The 20,441-nt window shown below is 34.2% G+C and overlaps 1 protein-coding gene across 1 annotated transcript in view; it reads right to left on the reverse strand.

Annotated features, from left to right (window-relative positions):
• LOAG_16361 (hypothetical protein) overlaps window positions 1–20,243 on the reverse strand; it is a gene marked incomplete at both ends in the record, with an annotated part of 21,088 nt that extends 845 nt beyond the window's left edge. Inside the window, 32 exons of the mRNA XM_020449014.1 lie at window positions 350–530; window positions 789–1,106; window positions 1,276–1,346; window positions 2,168–2,343; window positions 3,267–3,386; window positions 12,340–12,492; window positions 12,970–13,049; window positions 13,291–13,408; window positions 13,534–13,716; window positions 13,897–14,106; window positions 14,379–14,474; window positions 14,712–14,865; window positions 15,052–15,186; window positions 15,366–15,524; window positions 15,688–15,807; window positions 15,939–16,022; window positions 16,119–16,257; window positions 16,420–16,590; window positions 16,760–16,804; window positions 17,016–17,146; window positions 17,242–17,369; window positions 17,517–17,642; window positions 17,800–17,874; window positions 17,996–18,163; window positions 18,263–18,370; window positions 18,552–18,659; window positions 18,882–18,968; window positions 19,045–19,128; window positions 19,262–19,378; window positions 19,523–19,651; window positions 19,977–20,098; window positions 20,219–20,243. Coding sequence (XP_020307563.1) covers window positions 350–530; window positions 789–1,106; window positions 1,276–1,346; window positions 2,168–2,343; window positions 3,267–3,386; window positions 12,340–12,492; window positions 12,970–13,049; window positions 13,291–13,408; window positions 13,534–13,716; window positions 13,897–14,106; window positions 14,379–14,474; window positions 14,712–14,865; window positions 15,052–15,186; window positions 15,366–15,524; window positions 15,688–15,807; window positions 15,939–16,022; window positions 16,119–16,257; window positions 16,420–16,590; window positions 16,760–16,804; window positions 17,016–17,146; window positions 17,242–17,369; window positions 17,517–17,642; window positions 17,800–17,874; window positions 17,996–18,163; window positions 18,263–18,370; window positions 18,552–18,659; window positions 18,882–18,968; window positions 19,045–19,128; window positions 19,262–19,378; window positions 19,523–19,651; window positions 19,977–20,098; window positions 20,219–20,243 — 4,121 coding nt within the window. The remainder of the gene's footprint in view (window positions 1–349; window positions 531–788; window positions 1,107–1,275; window positions 1,347–2,167; window positions 2,344–3,266; window positions 3,387–12,339; window positions 12,493–12,969; window positions 13,050–13,290; window positions 13,409–13,533; window positions 13,717–13,896; window positions 14,107–14,378; window positions 14,475–14,711; window positions 14,866–15,051; window positions 15,187–15,365; window positions 15,525–15,687; window positions 15,808–15,938; window positions 16,023–16,118; window positions 16,258–16,419; window positions 16,591–16,759; window positions 16,805–17,015; window positions 17,147–17,241; window positions 17,370–17,516; window positions 17,643–17,799; window positions 17,875–17,995; window positions 18,164–18,262; window positions 18,371–18,551; window positions 18,660–18,881; window positions 18,969–19,044; window positions 19,129–19,261; window positions 19,379–19,522; window positions 19,652–19,976; window positions 20,099–20,218) is intronic.
• Window positions 20,244–20,441: the final 198 nt, after the last annotated feature.

A 20,441-nucleotide genomic window follows, 5' to 3' on the forward strand; every position in this document is an offset into this window, starting at 1 on the left:
TCAAATATGAAAACAGCTTATATAGCAAACAACGATCATCATAGCACTATAATTGTCAAGACAACACAAAAAAACAACTTACAGTTTTGGCGGCCTTGGAGGTGGCTCAACTGGGCAGGCTCGTCGTGGATATAACCTTGGCGCTGTGGCAGCATTATTCTGACTTGAATTTTGCGATGATGAGAATAGTGATATTATACCGCTTGCATCGGACACAGCTGACCTTGCTTCTCTAAAAATCCTGAATCAGCTAACATGACCTCAACAAATACTAATAGCGAAAATTTACATTGTGATTTCCATAAATTTGAAATTTGGGTTGTAGAAGTTTGAGAAATTCAACTCTAACTTATTCCAGACGACGCGCACAGCATCATCAGACAGTGGTGATGGTAGTGGCTCCACTTTTTTCCTTGGTGGTACTGTTGGAATCATGCCTGCTGTTTGTACTGCAGTGGAGGTATTTTCCAAAGGTGCTGTTGTTCGGGAACATATTGCATTTCCTCCATATGGTGGAAAAACGAATGAGTCTGAACGTTTCGAAATATCATAGCAATGAATTAGGATAAATAAATGGAAAATTTTTTAACAATTCAGAGAGTGTCAAAATTTTGGCACCAATTTATTGTATTGTATTAGATAATCTCTGTCCTTCCAATCATTAATATGCTGTCAAAATGTATTTGAAGAATTCTAAAATCAACACACCTTAGTGGAAGTTACTAATGCAATGTGGAGTGTCCGTATCAAAAACAAAAGGATAACTACACTCATTTAAATGAGCCAACCTGGTCGAGCAGTGCAGAATGGAGCAGAGTGAGGCGGAACAGGACCATTCACATCTGGAATTGCATGAACTGAAAATTTTAGAGATGGTAGTGGAGCCAATTGTTCTTGGGTCGACAATTTTCGTGGATAGAGAGGAGGTGGTGATGGAGCAGTGAAATGTCCATTTTGCGATGAACGGGGACTTGGTGGTGTCGAAGATGCCTTGTCGTTTCGATGCCTAGCCTTCGACACTATTGGCGGAATACGTGGTTCTATTGGCGAAGTAATTGTTGACTGAGCACCACGCTTTGCATCACCAAGATATCGCGGTTGTTGACCTAAACATACGGATACTTAAATATTTGAAGCTACAGACCTCAACTTGAATCCGTCAATTTCAGAAATTCATCTCAAAAAGCTGTGATCAATTCATTTTTAAAATAGCAGTAAATAAATCATGTTTTGCTACACACTAAGCAGATAGTAAACGCAGGGATCTGAACTAACCTGGAGTGATTTCAACCATCCCAAGATAAGGATTCCGGTCCTCGAAATTTGGTAATAAGTTGGGTCGTGACCTAAAGGATCGTATAAGCAAAAGTAAGGTATGGAATTATTATCGGAAATGATAAATTTCAAAATGATATCGATGCAGCACAAGGAAAAGTAGTCAAATAATTTTCCAATTCAAATAATTGCTTTTCTTCAGCACTGGTAGCAACAATTGCATTTTTTAAATAAGTATTGAATTACTATTCAATCACTTTTTCATTTCTGAGAAAAAGAGAGCATATAACTTTGAACCAGCATCTGAATAGAACAATCTATAGTGCTCACATTTCTACTTAAACAAAAGTGATACAGTTTTAAAATCACACTGTTCATTTCACGAAATAAAGGTGGAATCAATTCGGAGATTCAACATGGTTTAAGTGGTCTTAAATATAAGCTAATATTCGCTAATCGGGGTTAGTTACTAAATAATGAGCTTTTAACGTCGTGAACACTGGCTTCTATTTTTTATTTTCGTCCCTCAGAACAAAGAGCAAGTAATCCAGTCCTAAAATCACTTCACATGCAAGCACAGAGCAGCATATTACGTTCCCATACGGTAAAGCATCTAATTCATATCAATCTCTGCTGGCAGTGTTCATTAATTGACTTAAAGCAAGAAGACATAAAAATCAAGCACCGGAACTAAAACCAATAGGCGATATTTTTAAAGAAATAAACCCGTGAGTTATTTCCAAATAATCATTGGATCCTATCAGAAACCTCAAAAATAAATGTTTCTAACACACGTTCACCTGATATTGGATCAGTTGATATTTACAATTCTTTGGAGATGTAATATAACAGAACAATGTAATTGTGAAAAACTATGATACTGAAAACTGACATATCCGATGAGTGGGATACACTGGAACTGTAATTGTTAAATGCCGAGAACCCTCGCCCACTACCACGATGTCCTGAGTAATGGTTGGATGGACCACTAGTTGATGGTGCTGACGAAATCCCTTTAGGTGGCTTGATGCCTGGTGATTTCAGCACGTGAAGTGGTCTGGACGGTTTCTGAAAACGACAACTATTACAATAAAAAATCTGTCATGAACAATAATTAACATGAAACTGGCAAATAAGCAATGAAATATCAATTCACCTGTAAAGTTATTTTAGATCCTCTCATCATGAGTTCACTTCATGGTAGAGAATAACTATTTCAGACTTCGTCAAAAACAATTCTCAGAAAATTTAACATCCAGTATTACAGGGGCGAACAAATAAGACTCTTAATTTTTCCTAGAGACAACAAACTTTTGAATTTATTTACAACTTGCTACAGACAACATGAGAAATATAACTGCAATTTATATATTTTCCAGAAACTGATGTAAAAACTGAAATTTATCGACAAAAAAGTGTTTTCCTAAACCTCAACTCGAATGTTTAATTTTTTTACTAGCAACTATTCATTATTATTTCTAAGATCTAAATAAGACTTGCAAAAACATGAACGGCCGGATTGCGACTTTTTCCGAAGTTTAAAAAGTTTTATTTCGAAATAGTTTTAGAAACAGGTTATGAAGATGAATGACTTGGATTTAGTTTTGCATCCTTCCTACATTTTACCCACTCAGCTGATCTAAAGAAAGCATATTGGTAAAAAGAGAAATTAAAAAATATTAACTCAAAGCTACTCTTAACTGCATTACTTTTAGATAAAGTGGACGGAATAACAAAAAGAAAACATAATAAAAACGATTTTCCAAACCCTAAAAATTTATTGTTTGTTTACTATCAATTCATTTTTATTTCAGACGTAATAAACTGGGTATCTTCCGGTGCAATTAAATCTGAAACGACAATATTTCTTCTGAAAATAAGAATAGCGAGGAGGATTCACATATACGAATCTTCAAATATCACGTTAGCCAAAAACTAATCGAACATTAAACAGCAGTAGTAGCCACGCAAAACAACATTAAGAAACTTACGACAAATTCCATTTTATCAGGATCTTTTGGCTCCACTTTCAAAGACTGTTCCCACATGTAAGTTTCCAACGATTCCTTCCCATCAAAACCGTTTAGTGGATTAATTGTCTCAAAAAAATGCTGAAATTTCGAAATATGCAATTACAAATAAATATGCGGTGAAATCCTATCTTACTGCATATAAAAATATTAACCATTGGTTGAATTAAACTTATCCGTTCAAAATATAGAAATAATTATAGCTGTTTCGAAATAATAACCAATAAATTAGTATTAAAAGACTCCAGTTAATGTTTCCGAGAATCTTTTCCAATTTTTAAATGAAAATATGAGATGTGCAATCGATGGATATAGTTTAACTGAAACCGTATGAAAATAATAAATCAGAACAACGGTAGAAAAAGAAAGTTCGAATATGTTTACTGATGCAATGCACACAGATAAAAGAAAACGAAGTAACCAAACTGCTAAAGGCAAAGTGAAGAAAAGTTGCACAAAGACAGTAATAAAGTTCTTTTGGCAATAAAGTGTATTCAATAAAATTAAACTAAATAAAATACAAGAAAAAATCACTGAAATGAAATTAGCTTCGGATAAGACAAATTTAACGGATCATAAGATGCAGAAACAGATGATGTTGCAGAAGATGATCGAGAGCAGCAGGAGAATCAAGCACATGAAAACATGCTGCAATCAGTACGTTATCACTTCCGATCTGACACGGTAATGTGGTAGACACGAGATAGTAGTAACTAAAGAAATTATTTGTGGGAAAAAAGTTTGCGACAATATCTCGGGTAGATGACGCCACTTGTAACCGGACAAAAATTGGACTAATTCGTTTTCTATTAAAGGGCTTGAAACCACTAATTAAATGTAGTTTGTATGCTCATTGAAAAAACGAAATTGGATTGTAAAGAGAATCCAAGTTCCTATTTTTAATTCAGATCAAAACTACAACAGACATCATACATTTATTTCATAATGATAGGGAATTCTAAAACCTCATATTCACAGAACTGATTCCCTCGTCTAAATTTCTCTCAAGGAAAGATCAAGATTACGGACGCCAAATTCTGAATCAATGAAATTTCTAGCAATTATTTTAAATTCACTACCTATTGTCTGGGTCATCAAAATTATGTCGAAAAAAATGATAAAATGACTTAAGAAAAATCCAAAAGTATGAGTGGGCGGTCAGGAAGTATTTAGCTAGCGGCAGAAAAGTCGAATAAAGCAAGAGGAATGCTACCTTACCACATCATACAAGAGTAATCGTAGAGGGATATGTCAAAATAAAGCGAAAAATTAAACACTGCTGTGAAAGAAGAAGGGAATAGCCAGAAAACACATTGGATAAAAAGAAGCACGGAAGATTTACCCTGTGGAAATCTGGTTAGGAGTAAGAGCAAGCGCAGAACTACAAACACATATCTGCCTGTTTAACCGGAAGTCGTTCATTGAAATCAGCACCAATATCACTGTAAAACGGATGGAAACTTCAAGACAGAATGAGCAAGGAGAGAAAATGAAAAACGAGGAAACGCTGCTATGATAATGCAGACTGCAGATAAGCAAGATGGCAGCTAGGTAACTGATTCTAGAAGATTTTCGAAAGCGAGACGACAGAACAAAAATCGCTGGCTAGCATTTTTACGAGGGAAAATGAGCTAATAAAAATGGTAGAAAAATAATGAGGTTGCGCTCCAAATGCTGCTACGATGATGGGATTGGATGATGTTCGACTTCGGCCTAGATCGCTTCAAGTGATTGAGTTCCACAATTAAGTTATCATTTGTCTGAATGTCACCATACTGAACAACACTAATAATGCCACAGACACCGCAGGCCTGGAGATAATTCTGAATAAAAGACATACATCAGCATTCTGAATAAAAGACATATATCAGCATGAAATAGTCCTTCAAAGAGGACAAAAAAAGTGCCTACAATGCATGAGGAAAAAAAACACAAAATGAACTACACTTCAGGCATAGGGATTAGTAGCACATATACATATGACTACTCAAATCTTCCGAACTGAAGTCTTACTAAAGCAAAGAGTCTAGTAAGCGACTAAAATTTCAAAATGCTGCTTTAGAATCAGATAGCAGAGGCCATGGAATAATGAAACCATAAATGGAATCCGACATGATGTACCCCAGTGGCTCAAGTGCTCACTGAAATGATAAATTCGAACACCGAATGGTTTACTTAATATTACAGTTAACTCACTACGGATGATCATTGCTATGATTACTGTATGTTCGGTACACAAAACGATGAGAGATAGAATTCTTGCGCATGACTTGATTTCGTTAGGTATTTTTCACACTACGTTGACGAACAAAAAATTATTATTGCAGCAAAGATTGTCGCATTGTCAGTGATGATGCCGATTAAATGAAATGACTGGAAGAAGAGCTTTCGAAATGATGTACAAGCTGAAGGAAAATTAGGACGCCTATACTTTCAGTTTTCTTGATAGGAATATTGAACGTGCAGTGCTCTTCCGATTGCTTAATATCCTCTTAATAAAACCACCAATAACATTTGTTCAATTTCCACATTAGTTCAATTCTAGAAGATGTTAGAAGGTGAAAAGAAAAGGTAATAACGTGGATCTCTGCGACTCTTAGAACTTTCTTACCCGACAATCGCTCGACTGAGTGAGTATCTACATTACCAGAACAACCTATATAAAAATTATTTACCAGAACAACAAGACAATGAGACCTGGCTCATCCTTTCTTGTCCTTTTTCGTCTAGCGATGGCTTCAATTTCAAACTGCAGTGAAGGTAGTCGACAACTCTATATACACCAGTTAGCATTAGGAAGCAGTGACAGGATTCCTACTGAATATCTAAATCTCTGCTTCTCCTCAAAAGAAATAAGATCCCAAGTAAAAGTAAATTATGAGATGATTATGAATAATTAAAGCCACAATGCAAAGTAATTGGTTACTCGCGAAATAATTATTGAAAATAACTTTCCGTAAGCATTATTTCAGGAAAATGGATAGGCAAATATATTGACAAAAACAATTTAGCTGTAACTTTAGCGGATCAACACGAAGATGACCAATCACACTTTGGAAAGGACCTTCACAAAGGTCACAGGGTCATCCGTCCAAGAGTTCGGTTTCATCTATTTACTTCCTCAATTATCATCATCATTTGAAAGGCAAAAAGCATGATTTACAGTAGTAATCATCATCGTCTGAATCAACGTTCCATTGTAATAAAAAATTTATTTATAAGAATAAAGAGATCACAGATCTGACCAGCCCTCCTGACCGAAAATCATAAACCCGTTCAAGTCAGTTACGAAAAAATTTGAAAATTTAATGATGTTTCAGAATAAAACATGTGAAGCTTAGATAATCCATTAGAACCAAATGAACTCAATATAACTGCCATCTATAACCAACAGCATAGAGGAAGTGGAAAAAAAAGTTAAAATTAAACTGTAGTTCCTGCTGTTTAACCCAGAAACATGAATGAAAATTGTGCTTGACAGTTCTGCATATTAATTAAAAGCAACAATACCGTACAAAGCAATGATACCACACCAACTGAGCGCTCAGGTTAACTAAGAAAGGCAGAAAAGGAAACGCAGTTTTTGAGGAGGCATAGTTCGTTCATGAAATAAGAGGAAAGATTCAATGCTCATCACTTGATAAACGTTGAAATCACGCGATTAATGCTGAATAATATTATTAAAATCAATTTTAGCCAAAAATGTCACTTGTATCACTATTTTCTAGATCCGATTCATGAAATGATTATCAAACTTTTAATTTCATTATTTAGCAATTTTTGTGATTTCAAAAGCTTTGTAATTTCATAACTTCTTTTAATTTCAAATTGTAAGAAATCAAACTAAAAGTGTTGCCTTTTCTCATTCTACAACGACAGTAGCATGATCCATGCATGGAAAGCTGAACTAAGGTGTCCTGAAAAATGATCTGAAGGAGCAGAAAAAAGCTGCGATTTGAATAACAAGTGATATAACGTATTTCAACAGCAATGGTAGACCAGCCGGGAACATCTCACAATTTCTTTCCTGGTCCTTTTTCTTAAAAAAAATCGTTTCTATCATTACTTTTAATAAAACATAACTAACCAATCTAAGAAAAAAACAGTGCAGTCATATAAGATTTACAAAAAACCCTTTTTTTGAAGTTTATCAAAAACTAAAAATTTTGAAACAACACTACTAGTTCTAGTTCAGAAATTATAAGTCAACAAGCTACTATTTTAGAGTTCCCGATAGAAATTTCTTCCTGCTTTGATTCCATTTAAAGCATAGAGAATTATCTTGATAGTGTCATTATCCACTTCTATTTGTTATTAAGTATGGAAACGCATTAACTCGCAGCGGATTTGTAATTCACCACACTTACACTGGCATTTAAGTGATGCTTACAATATCCATGCTATTAAAATTCAGTGGCATAAGCCTAAAATCATGTTTTGCTAGCTGTATACTTTACTGTTATGTTAGCGAAGATGTTATGAAGATCATTATAAGGAGCGTAGGCAATAAATATAACTCTGACAAAATACAATGAGCATAACAATCCCTTCTGTTCATCTCATCACCAGGAGAAAAATTGAATACTGCTCACCTTAGTTTGACAAAACCATCGCTTCCGTTTGCTCATCACGCATTTATCAGCAATAAGTGGTGTCGTCTCGCAATAATCAGTTAGTACCATTTCTTTACAATACAATAACATTAAGATTCTGTTACTTCACTCATAACAGTTGAAAAAATAACGCTAAAGCGCGAATGAACATATATATGAAACATTAAACTTTTAAATTCGAAAAATTTCGAAACAAGATATGTTGCACCTTTTTTACGAGAAACACCAAAAGACACCGGTTTTCAAGGCTAAAATAAGGGTAGCGAATGCCCACGCTCAGTACAAAATAATCGCTTGTTAAAACCTTTTTGAACAATTGCAATGAAGGATAATTATAAATACAAAACTTCAAGATGAAAGTAAAGAGTCAAAATGAGAAGTTATTAGGCTGAATTGCCATCAGCACATTCAAATATTTTTTGCAGGAACAGAAATGAAATCCCCTAAAAATCGAGAAATTTGTTTATCGCCAAAACCGAAAATCATCTGTGATTTTTTTGCTGGAAATAGTGATAGTCAAATAATAGAGCTACTATCCGGTTCAAACCCTTCAAAGCGCCTCCACAAGAAACTTCTGAACAGCAAGGAAAAATGTACGTCATATGGAGGAAGTAATTCGGGCAACATTGAATAAAGGTGGAAAATAGTACCAAAGTGTCAAGAGAAGCGAAAGTAGCTTATAATAAGGATTACTACAAAAATGCAAAAATTTGAAATGTTATAATTCCTAGATCGATGGATAGCTTATATGAAGGTAATCAAGAAAAGAGCCAAAAAATATGCGATTCGAAACATTAGAAGGAAAAAGTCGAACAAAATATTGGAAGATAAAATGCCGGAAAAGGAGAGTTCCGGCTCCTTTTGTAGCATGGAAGAAGGATGAGAGTGAGGGTAGTGAAGGTACAAAGTGATTAGCGATGGACAACAGGTCCAATTGCTTGGATTGTATACGGGACGCACAGATCAATCATACCCACACATATACTAACACTAGCACTAGCACTAACATTAACACTCAGACACATACACATACATACATACACACATATGTATATACATGAATACATACATACATACATGCATACACACATATACATATATATATATATATATATACATGCATACACATACACACATACATACATACACACATACATATATATACATACATACATATGTACACATATACATACGTACAAATACAATACATACAGACATATGCACATACATATACACACATACGCCTTGCGATAAGGCTATTAAGGATGACAGAAACCATCCAACTCCTAAAACAGTACCAATATTATAGCTCGTAATAGGATATTACATGTGTTCCCCCGATACTATCGGATTCCACTAATAATAGCTGCCAAAATATGATTAACTTTGATACCCATAGTAAAAGATCTAGCAAATCTCTCACAGCGAATGACCGATTTATTTATTAAAGGAAGATATTAAAAATAATGGTAAGACTAGTTTACAACTACGCATCTAAAGTAGAAAGAAGGAAAACTGAAAAATACACAATAAGTTAATTATCTAAAACCAAACAAATTTGAAATTAGAATTTAGCTCAAATCAACAAAAATTAAAATTGAAGTGAATAAAAAGGAGGGATTTTGAAACTTGAACTTTAAAGTTAGTTGTCAGATACATAATATTTCATCAATATATTAACTTCGAAATACATTTACACATCCATGGTGAGTAGTTAAAATGCATATGGAGGTAAACACTGACAGTAAACCTCCCTATAAATAATAAGTAAATTCTTCGGACCCTGCGCGAAACAATTTTAAAAGCCTATTATTTTTTGGGTATTTGATTTTGATTGAAAAGACCTGAAACAAAGAGTGCAATCTTTATAACTCGCTTATATACTATAAACGAAAATAAGACCATAAGTTAAAAAAAAAAATAAGACCATAAGTAATTCATCTATTCCACTTTAATGCTCCAAACTTTATTTGCTAAGATATTTTGAAAGAGAGACAGATTAAACTATTTTAAGCATTACAATAATTAATATATAGTTTGTTATAGCAAACAGGTCCTTCCATTTCCTTCCATTACCATATCAAACCAACTCCTTCCATTACCATATCAAACGATGGATTAACAAACAACTGCATAAAAATCTCGAGATAATTTATACAAATTCTAGAGATACGTGCAAATTTTTCAACTAAAGTGAGTACCTAATAATATGAGCTTGCCTACCCAAGATTAAATTTAAAAAAAAAAATGTAAACTGTTGAAAGGGATTATTTCTAGAAATTATTCTCTCGTTATTTCTGAAATTGAAGATTTCATGAAATATCTTTTAGAACAAAAAAATTCTGCAGGATTACTGAAGAAGTTAATTAACTGTAGTTTTCAATTGAAATTTTCAATGATCCTGAATTTTAGCAGCGATTTCCTTGTATCATCGCCCATCTCAACCAAACATGGGACCTCTCCATCTTCACAAAAAAATTTTAAATAGGTAAAATTTACAGTAAAAAGAACAACGCAAATTCATGTCCCATTCATCATTTTGATGGAAAATGAATGATGAGGAAGCAACGGTAAAATTGTGCGAACAAGAAAATTGTCGGTTAAAAAACTTCGAAAAGAGAACATTTTTGTTCAACCTCTTTTCTTTGCAGAAAAAGAAAAGAGAAAAAACCATCAATAGAAACTATTAAATCCGAAATTAATCACAATCATCTGCCTCTCTTCAGCAAAAGTCCTATATGTTGATTACACAAAGTTAGAATATATCGCCTCCCTGCATCTCGTCATCTTCTTTCCCCAACTTATCGTAGCCAACCCTTCTCCATGCCGTCTACGAATTGCTGCCAAATGATCAAATGCGAGGAAGAATTAAAGCCAGCAAACAGCTAAATGTTTCTCCGGATACACAAAGAGACACTAATCATTTTTTACTGTTTGCAGTTACTCGTCTCAAAGGGCGCTACCTACCACAGCTGCTACCGATCCAACTGGTTCGACCAAATCCACGTCGGCAGTGACCGTCTTCAGCAGACACTATGTCTATCAAAACTCTCTCAGAATAAACGGTCTGAGAGGTCATAATACTGAAAGTCTCAGGACTTTTCAAATTTCCAGATATTTTTAGCTAATATCGTAAATTTTTTTGGATGTGAATTAGCAACTGATTGTTTAAGGAAGACTCCAAATTTTTCAACTGCATAAATGCAAATAAAGCGTCTTATTTGAAATCCTAAGGATATTCCATGGAATTCAAGAATCCCTTTAGCTTCAAGAACATTGTAGTTGACAAATATTAGCAGTGTGATCAAAAAGAGGAAAAAACATTCTGAAATGTCTTTTGCATCACTACGCTCATATATTTTCCGGATAGCACCGAATTTCGGATGACAGTTACCGCTCCTAACCCACTTCAAAAAACTAAGTGCAGAACATGTCGAACAAATGATCTAATAGCAGTCAAAAGGTAACCACAAGTGAGAGAGGAAAACGATTGTGGAATGAAGTCAGAGAACTCTATTTACATAGGAGAAAACAAGAAAACGCGAGAAAGTGAAATAAAGAGGAGAGGAACCAAAAAAATTCTGACAATTTGAAAGAGCTTCCGAATTCACACACATTAACACCAATTTAGATGAACATGCTTCAGAAACAGTAACAACACCACTAACAGTGGTAACGAATATCCACATTTTGTCTTCTTTTTACTCCTCAAAAAAAAAAATGAATTTCCGGCTGTTTTTTATAAACAAAATTTTTCTTCCCCGCCTCTTCCTGTTACTAATGAGATTGCACTTTTTTTCCTTTAACTTCCGTTGCAATTCTCCCGGAAAAACTCACCGTAAAATCGACAATTTGCTTTTGTATTCTAACAAAACACAAAAAGTATTTTAGCGATAAGCAGACTCATTTTCATTTGCAGCCTTAACAATAATAATTTAGATTTTTCCAGAAGGATTTCGTCAAAGTGACCAAATATTAAACTCAACATGTTTTGAGTAAAGAATACGGAATAAGATTTCCTGATATGAAAAAATTCACCGGAAGTCATCAGAATAGAAAATGCTATTACACATAAACAGACACTAGCGGAGAAAAGAAAAAAGACGGCAAGGAGGTAGTGCATGTCGCATGACGAAAAAATTCTTACCAAAACTTTCTATATATTCTTTAACTATCATATCTGTACATTTCCCAACCTACACTGGAATTCAAAAAGAAACATGAATGCATAAAGAAATGATCAGTGTTTCTAGTCCAGAACTTAAAGAAAGAAAGAAATGATCAGTTTCAAACTATTTACAAAAATTGATCTGAGCAATGTTTTAGATGGATGATAAAAAAGCAAATAAGTGAACATTTGTATCCTTGACCCACTTCACAGAATTCACCACCGGATTTATAAATTCCATAAACCTACTTACCCTCACGCTTGGCTCCACTTCCAAAGCGTACGATTCATTCTGATACATCTGAATATCACTGATAATTGATGCTATCCGACGACATTTCACAAATGACACCATCACTTTACGACCTGTTGCACCCACAACTGATGTGTTACCTTCGGCATTAATCTTAAATATAACGGATTTCAGATTTATTACCAGCAAAATTGTTACACAACTTTAAGCACAACGGATTCGAACTTTAATTTTAAAGGGATCTCTTCAGAGAGCACAAATCGGCTAGATAAACTGCAGTTGAATAATAAAAGTAAGTATTAACTCTGACCAGATTTAAATAAAATGAATAATCCGTGAAACGTATCAAAAGTTGCGTATATGATAGCCTTCTACAAAACAAAAAAATAATATACACTGTACTTCTCATTTTCGAAGCCAAATAAAAGCCAATAAAAATGCAACAAATTTATTATCAATCTAAATGCCCACGTTTGAAAAAGTAATCATTATGTGCAAACTCAACAATAACGTCTTGAACGTTTAAAACCACTTTCAACAATTCAGTTTCAGTGACCACTTAGAATGGATTCAACTTGCAACACATAATTATAAAAGCACCATTTCATAAATAGACCAAGAAAAAAAAACCTGTTCATGAGTAAGATCTTCGCTTTGCACAAATGTACTGTTTCCTTCTTCGTAAAAAAAAATTTTGGAAAGATAATGACCTTAAAGTTATAGGATAAACACAATGATACAATCCAATATAATTTGCGCATTCCTTTTAAAGAAGATATCGTAATAAAATGGCTGTACCCAGTTGGTTTGCTTGAACTACAGAGAAAATCAATCGTGCTAATGCAGACAAATGAGATTCTTAAACTTGGGAATTGTTTTTTGCAATATATTTCGTTGGAATTAGTTTTCATTCACACTTCTACCTGTACAATAATGTTTATCAGAACTGACCAAAAAAGGGGACGCAGGGCGGATTGATACTTTTCAGTCGTTCAATCATTTCCTTCCAATGCGGATTGCAAAGTTTCTTAAATTTTTCATACCATACTTGTTTTTCGCGATCAATTTTCTTCAAATTGATGATTATGAGCCAAACATAAAGATTTTGAATTTGAGAAGTAAAAGATCAAAGATAAACATAGAGGAAAACATGAACGATAAAAAGCATTTTCGTTTTATATGAGGAAAAAATACCTCCCAACATGCTTTGAGTCGATATACGGAACTACTATTCAGAGCAGAATACAAAGCAACAAGTCCAGTAAAATTGTTGAGTTCTTCGAAAACAGACATTACTTCCAGCACTCGTGAGAACATATAGACCCGCTCATCCAGCGAAGCAGTTTCAACAATACAGCGAGCAACCCAGTAGGTTAACTGGAAAAAAAAAAACAAGTTAACCGGTCATACGACAGAAACTTATTATACTTATCAAGACATCATTTAATAAGTTTTAGAAACACAAAAACGTGAACAAAAAAAAATTTTGCTAGGAAGAAAAACGCTTGGATGTTTCGTACCAAAGGATTATTTTGATTACGAAAAATATTAACAAACCATAGTACTATGATCAATAAGCTTCAACAGCTGTGGGCTTCTAAGATCTTTATCCCTTTTTGTCCATGCTGAACCAACCAGTTCAATGGGTTTAATAGCTTTATACAGGTCAAACTGTAACAGAGTTATCTGTCGACCGATTTCAATTGGATGTAGTGACAGAAGGTCGTATGTTTCGATGGCTCCTTTCTCGGCAATATGCCACAGAATCTTGAAAAAAATTACTTGAAACCACAACTAAAACAGAGAAATAAAGGTAGACATTTCATTTAAATCACGAGGAATGAATCGAAAGTCCTTTTTTGACTGGAAATTGATGAGACTGTATTCTTTACCAAAAATCGAACTTCTAAAACCATATGAATATGATCAAAAAGATATACTAAGCTTCATTTGTCTAACAGGGAGAAATTATCGTTTTCCGCTGATTCGAAAATTTTGGAAAAATCTAGCCGGCTAACAACTAATGTATACATTCTTACCTTCGGTTTCTGTGGACCATACGAAGTGATTGTTGATGGAGAAGGCTCGCTTTGTGAAGCGCTGTGTGCCACCGACGGTATAGTGTCAGCTCGTTTCTTCCTTTCGATACAAGTATGCAAAAAACCGAAATTTGTAATGAAAGTTTAAAAAAAAAGACATGAATGACATAATTTTAAAACCAACGATAAAAATCAATGAAATGATATAAACAAGACAAACTCATGAAGCTATTCAGTTATATTTTTGTTCATAAAACCATAAACATAATGGCATTATGCAAAATAAAATTTGCAATGAAAAGGACTATGAATTACAAGCAAGAAATTTGTTACTTTAATACTCTTGCACCATTTCTTGTATTGATTGATAACTTTTCCATGAGAATCAGTTTCCTCCAAAAACGAGCATAAGTCTTGTAACAAAATCGGATTATGTTCGAAATCATACCAGTGGTTATTGACCCATTGTCGAATCACACTCAGTACCCTATATAAAAATTTATTATGAGGGGAATTTCTGCAAATAGACTAAAAAAGCACATATGGATTCCAAATGCTTATTAATGAGGTTCCAAGTACTTATTAGTGACTCGTCAATTGATTCTAAAATCGTTAAAAAGAAGTTTCAAAGTACAATGTTATTAAAGATACAAAGAAATTATTACTAAAATACCTGCACTGTATTGGCTGCTCGTATTCTTTGCGAAATCGTTGATAACTTCGTTCAATTCTATTTAAAAGTGTCGGAGAAACCTGAGTTCTTAGACCTTGAGAATGTACAGTAGCATAAGGACCATTTAAAAGTTCTCTAAAACAATTAAGTACGCAACCAAGTTACCTTCCTGTATATTGTATTTCAGAGAACACGCCTTTATTTCATTTCAAATGCATTTGAATTTAGCAGGAAATGTGATTAACTACTTACAGATTTTGAATGCATTTCCACAAATTTTGAAGTACAAATTAATAAAACCTTGCGGATTTTACCGTGATTCCAAGTTAGATGTGTTATTCGCTCCAGCTACTTGGAGCTGTGGCGGAGTAGGTACTTGAAAACGTTCGATGAGCAACTGCAACAATTCTGAGGAGGTGCAAAATGAGTGATAAGTGGTCAAGAAGGTGCGCACGTAATTATAATCCGTGTATCTGGAAATATGGATGATTAATACAAAAACAACTTCAGGTTTAACTTTAAATTTAAAGGGGAAGACCAAAAAAAGTTGTTGGAGGTATCCGTACAACCACGAATGCATCACCAACTATCGCCAAAATCCCGAGAATTTGCAATTAAAAATGATCAAAAACTTGCAAATGGTAAGTTAAGCGTTCAACAAGTTTCAGAACAGTTCCATGTTTAACAACTGGTATACCACTACTCGAAGTATAATCTTCAAACACAATATTTTCATCGCAGTCCTGATCAGCAAACCTGCAACTTCCACTTGAAAAAAAAATAAAGAAATATACAAAAAACCAACAAGAATCTAAATCCATTACTATGGGGATAAATGTCACAAAATATTGGTTAGCAATGATACCAATGAAAATATAAAATTATACCTATACTGGTCAGATGTCGGTAAAATTAGTGGGACTCGCTTTTCTTCTTCTTTTAACGATGCATCTAACATTCGATCTAACGAACTGAAAAGCACGAAAAAAGAAGGATCCTACACATCAGAAACTTCAAGTTTCGTCATGAGCGAATACAAAGAAATTAAAAATCGAAAACTTGCATACCTTTTCGCTTGAATTTTAACTAAATCGCACATCCAACTAGTTTTCTCTTCCGGTGTTCGGCAAAACAGTACCCAAGAAGTGTTGTCTGCTCGGTCATGAGTTATTGATCGCGATACGATTTTAAAAGCATTTTGAAGTTCTGTAATAAGTTACTGAACATTCAGTAAAGACAAAATTAATTACAGTGGAGATCTTTCTCAGCTAATTATATTTCAGTTAAGTACCTTGCTTTCAAAACACCACATTGGAACAAAATTAAAAATCATTTCAATATCAGGATAAACCAGTAAGATCACAGGACCTTCAGTGTCCGTTAGATCGAATATATCTGTTTTACGTATAAGCATTTTATCCTTGAACTTATAAAGTGGCTTTTCGGGTCTCGAAGAGCGCAATGTTTTACAAAGCACTAAAAGATGGTCGAAGAGGAATGCATGACGCACAGTTGTTCCTCTGTTCTTTTTTAGCGTATCTGTAAGAATTTGAAAATGAGGAACAGCAAAAACATGACAGTGGCTAAAGTTCAAGGGGAAACATTAATAATCACAGCAGCATTACTAGTTATTTCCTCTGAGGAATTTAATCGACTGGTGTAAAGCAGTTAATGGTTTAATAAGTTTACAAGCAAATAAAAGACTTACCAGCAGAAGATACTGGTCCAGATCGCAACAGCAACAAATCACCTTCTGCAAGACTAGTGAATAATATTATATTCAAAATAACGGATGTAGAAAAAAAAAGAACAAAGAACTAAATTATTCCATATTTCTTATTGAAAGGGCATTCTTTCCTATTATTTCATTTGGATGAACTTTAATTCATAAATCGGCATTACTACTTGACTTCCTCATAGCAGCGAATAATTCTTTCGTTATGAAAATTACACAGAAATATAACCTCTGATAACTTCCGCACATTTGTAACCAATTTCCTTGCCTTCCCATAGTTCAATGCTTCGCTGAATTTCTTGAATCCTTCGTCTTTGACGTGAACAATTTGATTCCGGCAGAGCTCGAATGCTTTGTTCTCTACAAAATATAAAGGATAATGGACGAGACATAGGAGCAAAGCAACGACCAAGCAAATCTTGATACAGTTTTATGTAACAAAAGTAGAAGCTGACGTTTTTAGATGATTAATCAGAAACAAAGGACATAGTGACTCCACTTTCACGGCAAGACCACTAAAATAACTTTTCGCGCTTTTTAAATCTTCGACTTCATCAGGTGGTCGTGCCAAATGACATAAAATCTAAAAAAAGAATACTGTAGTGATAACAGAAAAAATTTAAAAAGTATTTCTTTAAAAATGACGACTGAGCACCAATTAATGACGGAGAACATAGTTAAGATGAACGTAATTTATCAAATTTAGAAAGTCAGACTGGAAAAAACTAACATTTGTAAATTCAACGTAACGAAAGAAATGAATAACAGGAATCTCGAGAAGAGAAGGAAGGACATATTTAACAGCAAGTCGAAATGTTTCGCCCCCAGGAGTGATACTATGTGCTCGATCCTCCAGCTGGAAAAAACGAATGCCTCGAAAAAATCTTTCCAAAAGAGATTCATTAATTCCTCATCTTCGTGTTAAACAACAAATCATATTTTGTGTAAAATATCAAATTTAAGCATAATGTAGAAATGATAATTCTAAGCAATCATAAAAACACCATGTTTACCATGAAAAACTGCTCATATTTAGCATCGTTCAACACTTTTTCTACAACAGTTGTTAACGATCTCTTGAACAAATCCTTAAAATAAATCATATAATAACGAGACAGATCCTGTGTTGTCAAGCTTTCATCATTCAAAATAACAAAGAAACTTCGGACCATATTTTGTTGGACTTCTTTATCCCATAAGAAATAATACCATATAAGCAATGTAAACATCAAATTCGTGAGCTTCTGCAAGTTCCCATAATCCGGCTCCTACACATGGAGTATCAGACATTTCAATTGCATCTTCCAACATTCGTTGGACCTTTACTGTTAACTCGTGCAATTCCAAAATGTTACCGAACATTTCATCAAGATAGTGCTGAAAACATATTTTACATGATAGCTGGAATCGTTGGAAAACCAGAACATTCCGTAAAAAAAACAAAATCATAAACATATTAAGCTTATTAGAAATTACCTCATCAGAATCCTCAAAAACGGTCTCAAAACGACGTCGGAAGACATGAATGATAAGATTAAGATCACGAAGATATTGAGCTTCGTCACGATTGAAATCGCGTGATGCCTGGATTTATATCTCTTCTGATTAGATAATGTAATAGATATAATAAATGTACGTACAACAAATGAAAGGGTAAAAAAGCAGTGATAGAATTGCAATCTACAGATAACAGCAATGACATATATATATATATATATATATATATATAATATGCGTGATGACTTCAAAATAACTCGAAAAGCACCTCTTCATATGACATTTCTTGCACGATATCCTCAACATTATCATTTAATATTCCGGCTGTGGATGTCTCCTCATCATTATACAACATTTCTGTAAGCTCCATCAAGCTCTACAAATAAGTCAGCATTGTGATTGCAAAAAAAATTACTAAACGTAATGAAAGACTATGAAGCAAATTCAGATAATTAAATATCAAAAATAAGCTGTAAAGAAGGCAAAAGAGTTATAAGATGAGCAGCCTTGTCACTTGCAATTAATTACTTGAAACCCCAAATTTACCAGCAAAAGTGAGAAAAATTACACATGAATCATAGAGAATTATTTTACTCACTGTATCAGCGCTGAGTGCAATTTTCAAATTCTGCAAACCAATAGTAGGATCACATTTTCTTATGTTTTTCACATAATTTCCAGTCCACTGAAATGAGGAATTATTACATCTAGAAAACAGGACAGAAGGATGAAGAATAAAAGTAAAGGTGCCTCCAAAATACCTTTAGTATATCTGCAGCAATGTATTCAATGACAGAAAGCAAGTATAGCATCACTTCCTCATCTAGTTTGTAACCCAGCAATTCCTGGAACGACTGCTTTCATTGAAATCATAGCTGCAAATGCTCCCCACCAATAGCTTAAAAATTTTATTTTTAAAATGTTGCAACAAAGTAATTTACCGATTTTAAAGCAGAAAAAAAAAATATCGGATGACACCTTTAGTTTTGGTTGCAGCGTATGCAGAAGTGACATCAAGCTTTTCGAATTTGCGTTTCGTTTATCATGAAGTTTTTTTCGTGGGATCCTGTGTAATGCTTCAGCAGTATTTTGACACTGAAACCAGAAGTTTGCACAATCATTCTACCGGTACAGAAACCTTTTACAGCGATAGCACGAAATGAATAATGATGATTTTAGAGGAAGAAATAACCTGAGTAATCCAGTGGAACATGCTTGCTGGCAAAGTACTACGCATACTTCGTTCCATATCTTCGATTGTTTGCGGATGACATTCCAATAATTCAAAAATAAACATATCAATATTTCTTGGATATGTTCAGCAGCTGCTTGATCCAATCCGATGCCGGGATGACAATTGTTGGATATCTGCAAATGCATACAGCAATGATAGAACCACAATTAAACAGCATTTAAAAACTATTTGAAAATCTGAAAGCGCCATAATGAATACTAACAGTAGCTGCTGTGCAATGAATGATCTGAGGGGATGAGAGGAAGACATCGCCTCACTAACTCCTCCATTTCACTTGGGCATAATAAAAGCTTCCAAAGTACAAAACTTTTGGGGACAAGCTGTGCAGAAGATGTCATCTTCGACAACATAATGGTACCAGGGAAGCAGATAGTGACAGTTTACATTGATCATAATGAAGCATGGCGGGATATGTAAAAGGGATGATGGGATACTCACCTGATATATCCGGTCGATGAATACCTTCTGACTTTTCCATTGCAAGTGACGATTAGCTGTTAATGAGCGATTAGGGGTACCATCACCTGCGCTGATGCTCATGGAATGATATGCGGCACCACCTGAAAGTACCAGAGAGTACCTCTTCCTACAGTGCATCATACGCTATCTTTCCAGAAAGTAATCAGCAAAAAATAAGACTGACAAACGAGATTACTTACTGTTGCACACAGAAAAAGTACCACACTTTTTTAACTCAAGCACCATTCATCCATTAATGCTTCTACCACGACAATTATAGAAAAAAGAGCTTTCACATGAGCCTTATGTAAAAATTAAAGTTCAAGTTCGAATTTCAATTCATATCTCATTATATCATCCCAAATTGTTTAAAAAAAGCTGTTCGAACAACTATAGACCATTAGCCAATTAACCAATTCAGAAGAAAAAAAAATTGATCATTCA

The sequence above is a fragment of the Loa loa genome (genome assembly GCF_000183805.2).
Source record: "Loa loa unplaced genomic scaffold supercont3.1, whole genome shotgun sequence".
Lineage (NCBI taxonomy): Eukaryota > Metazoa > Nematoda > Chromadorea > Rhabditida > Onchocercidae > Loa > Loa loa.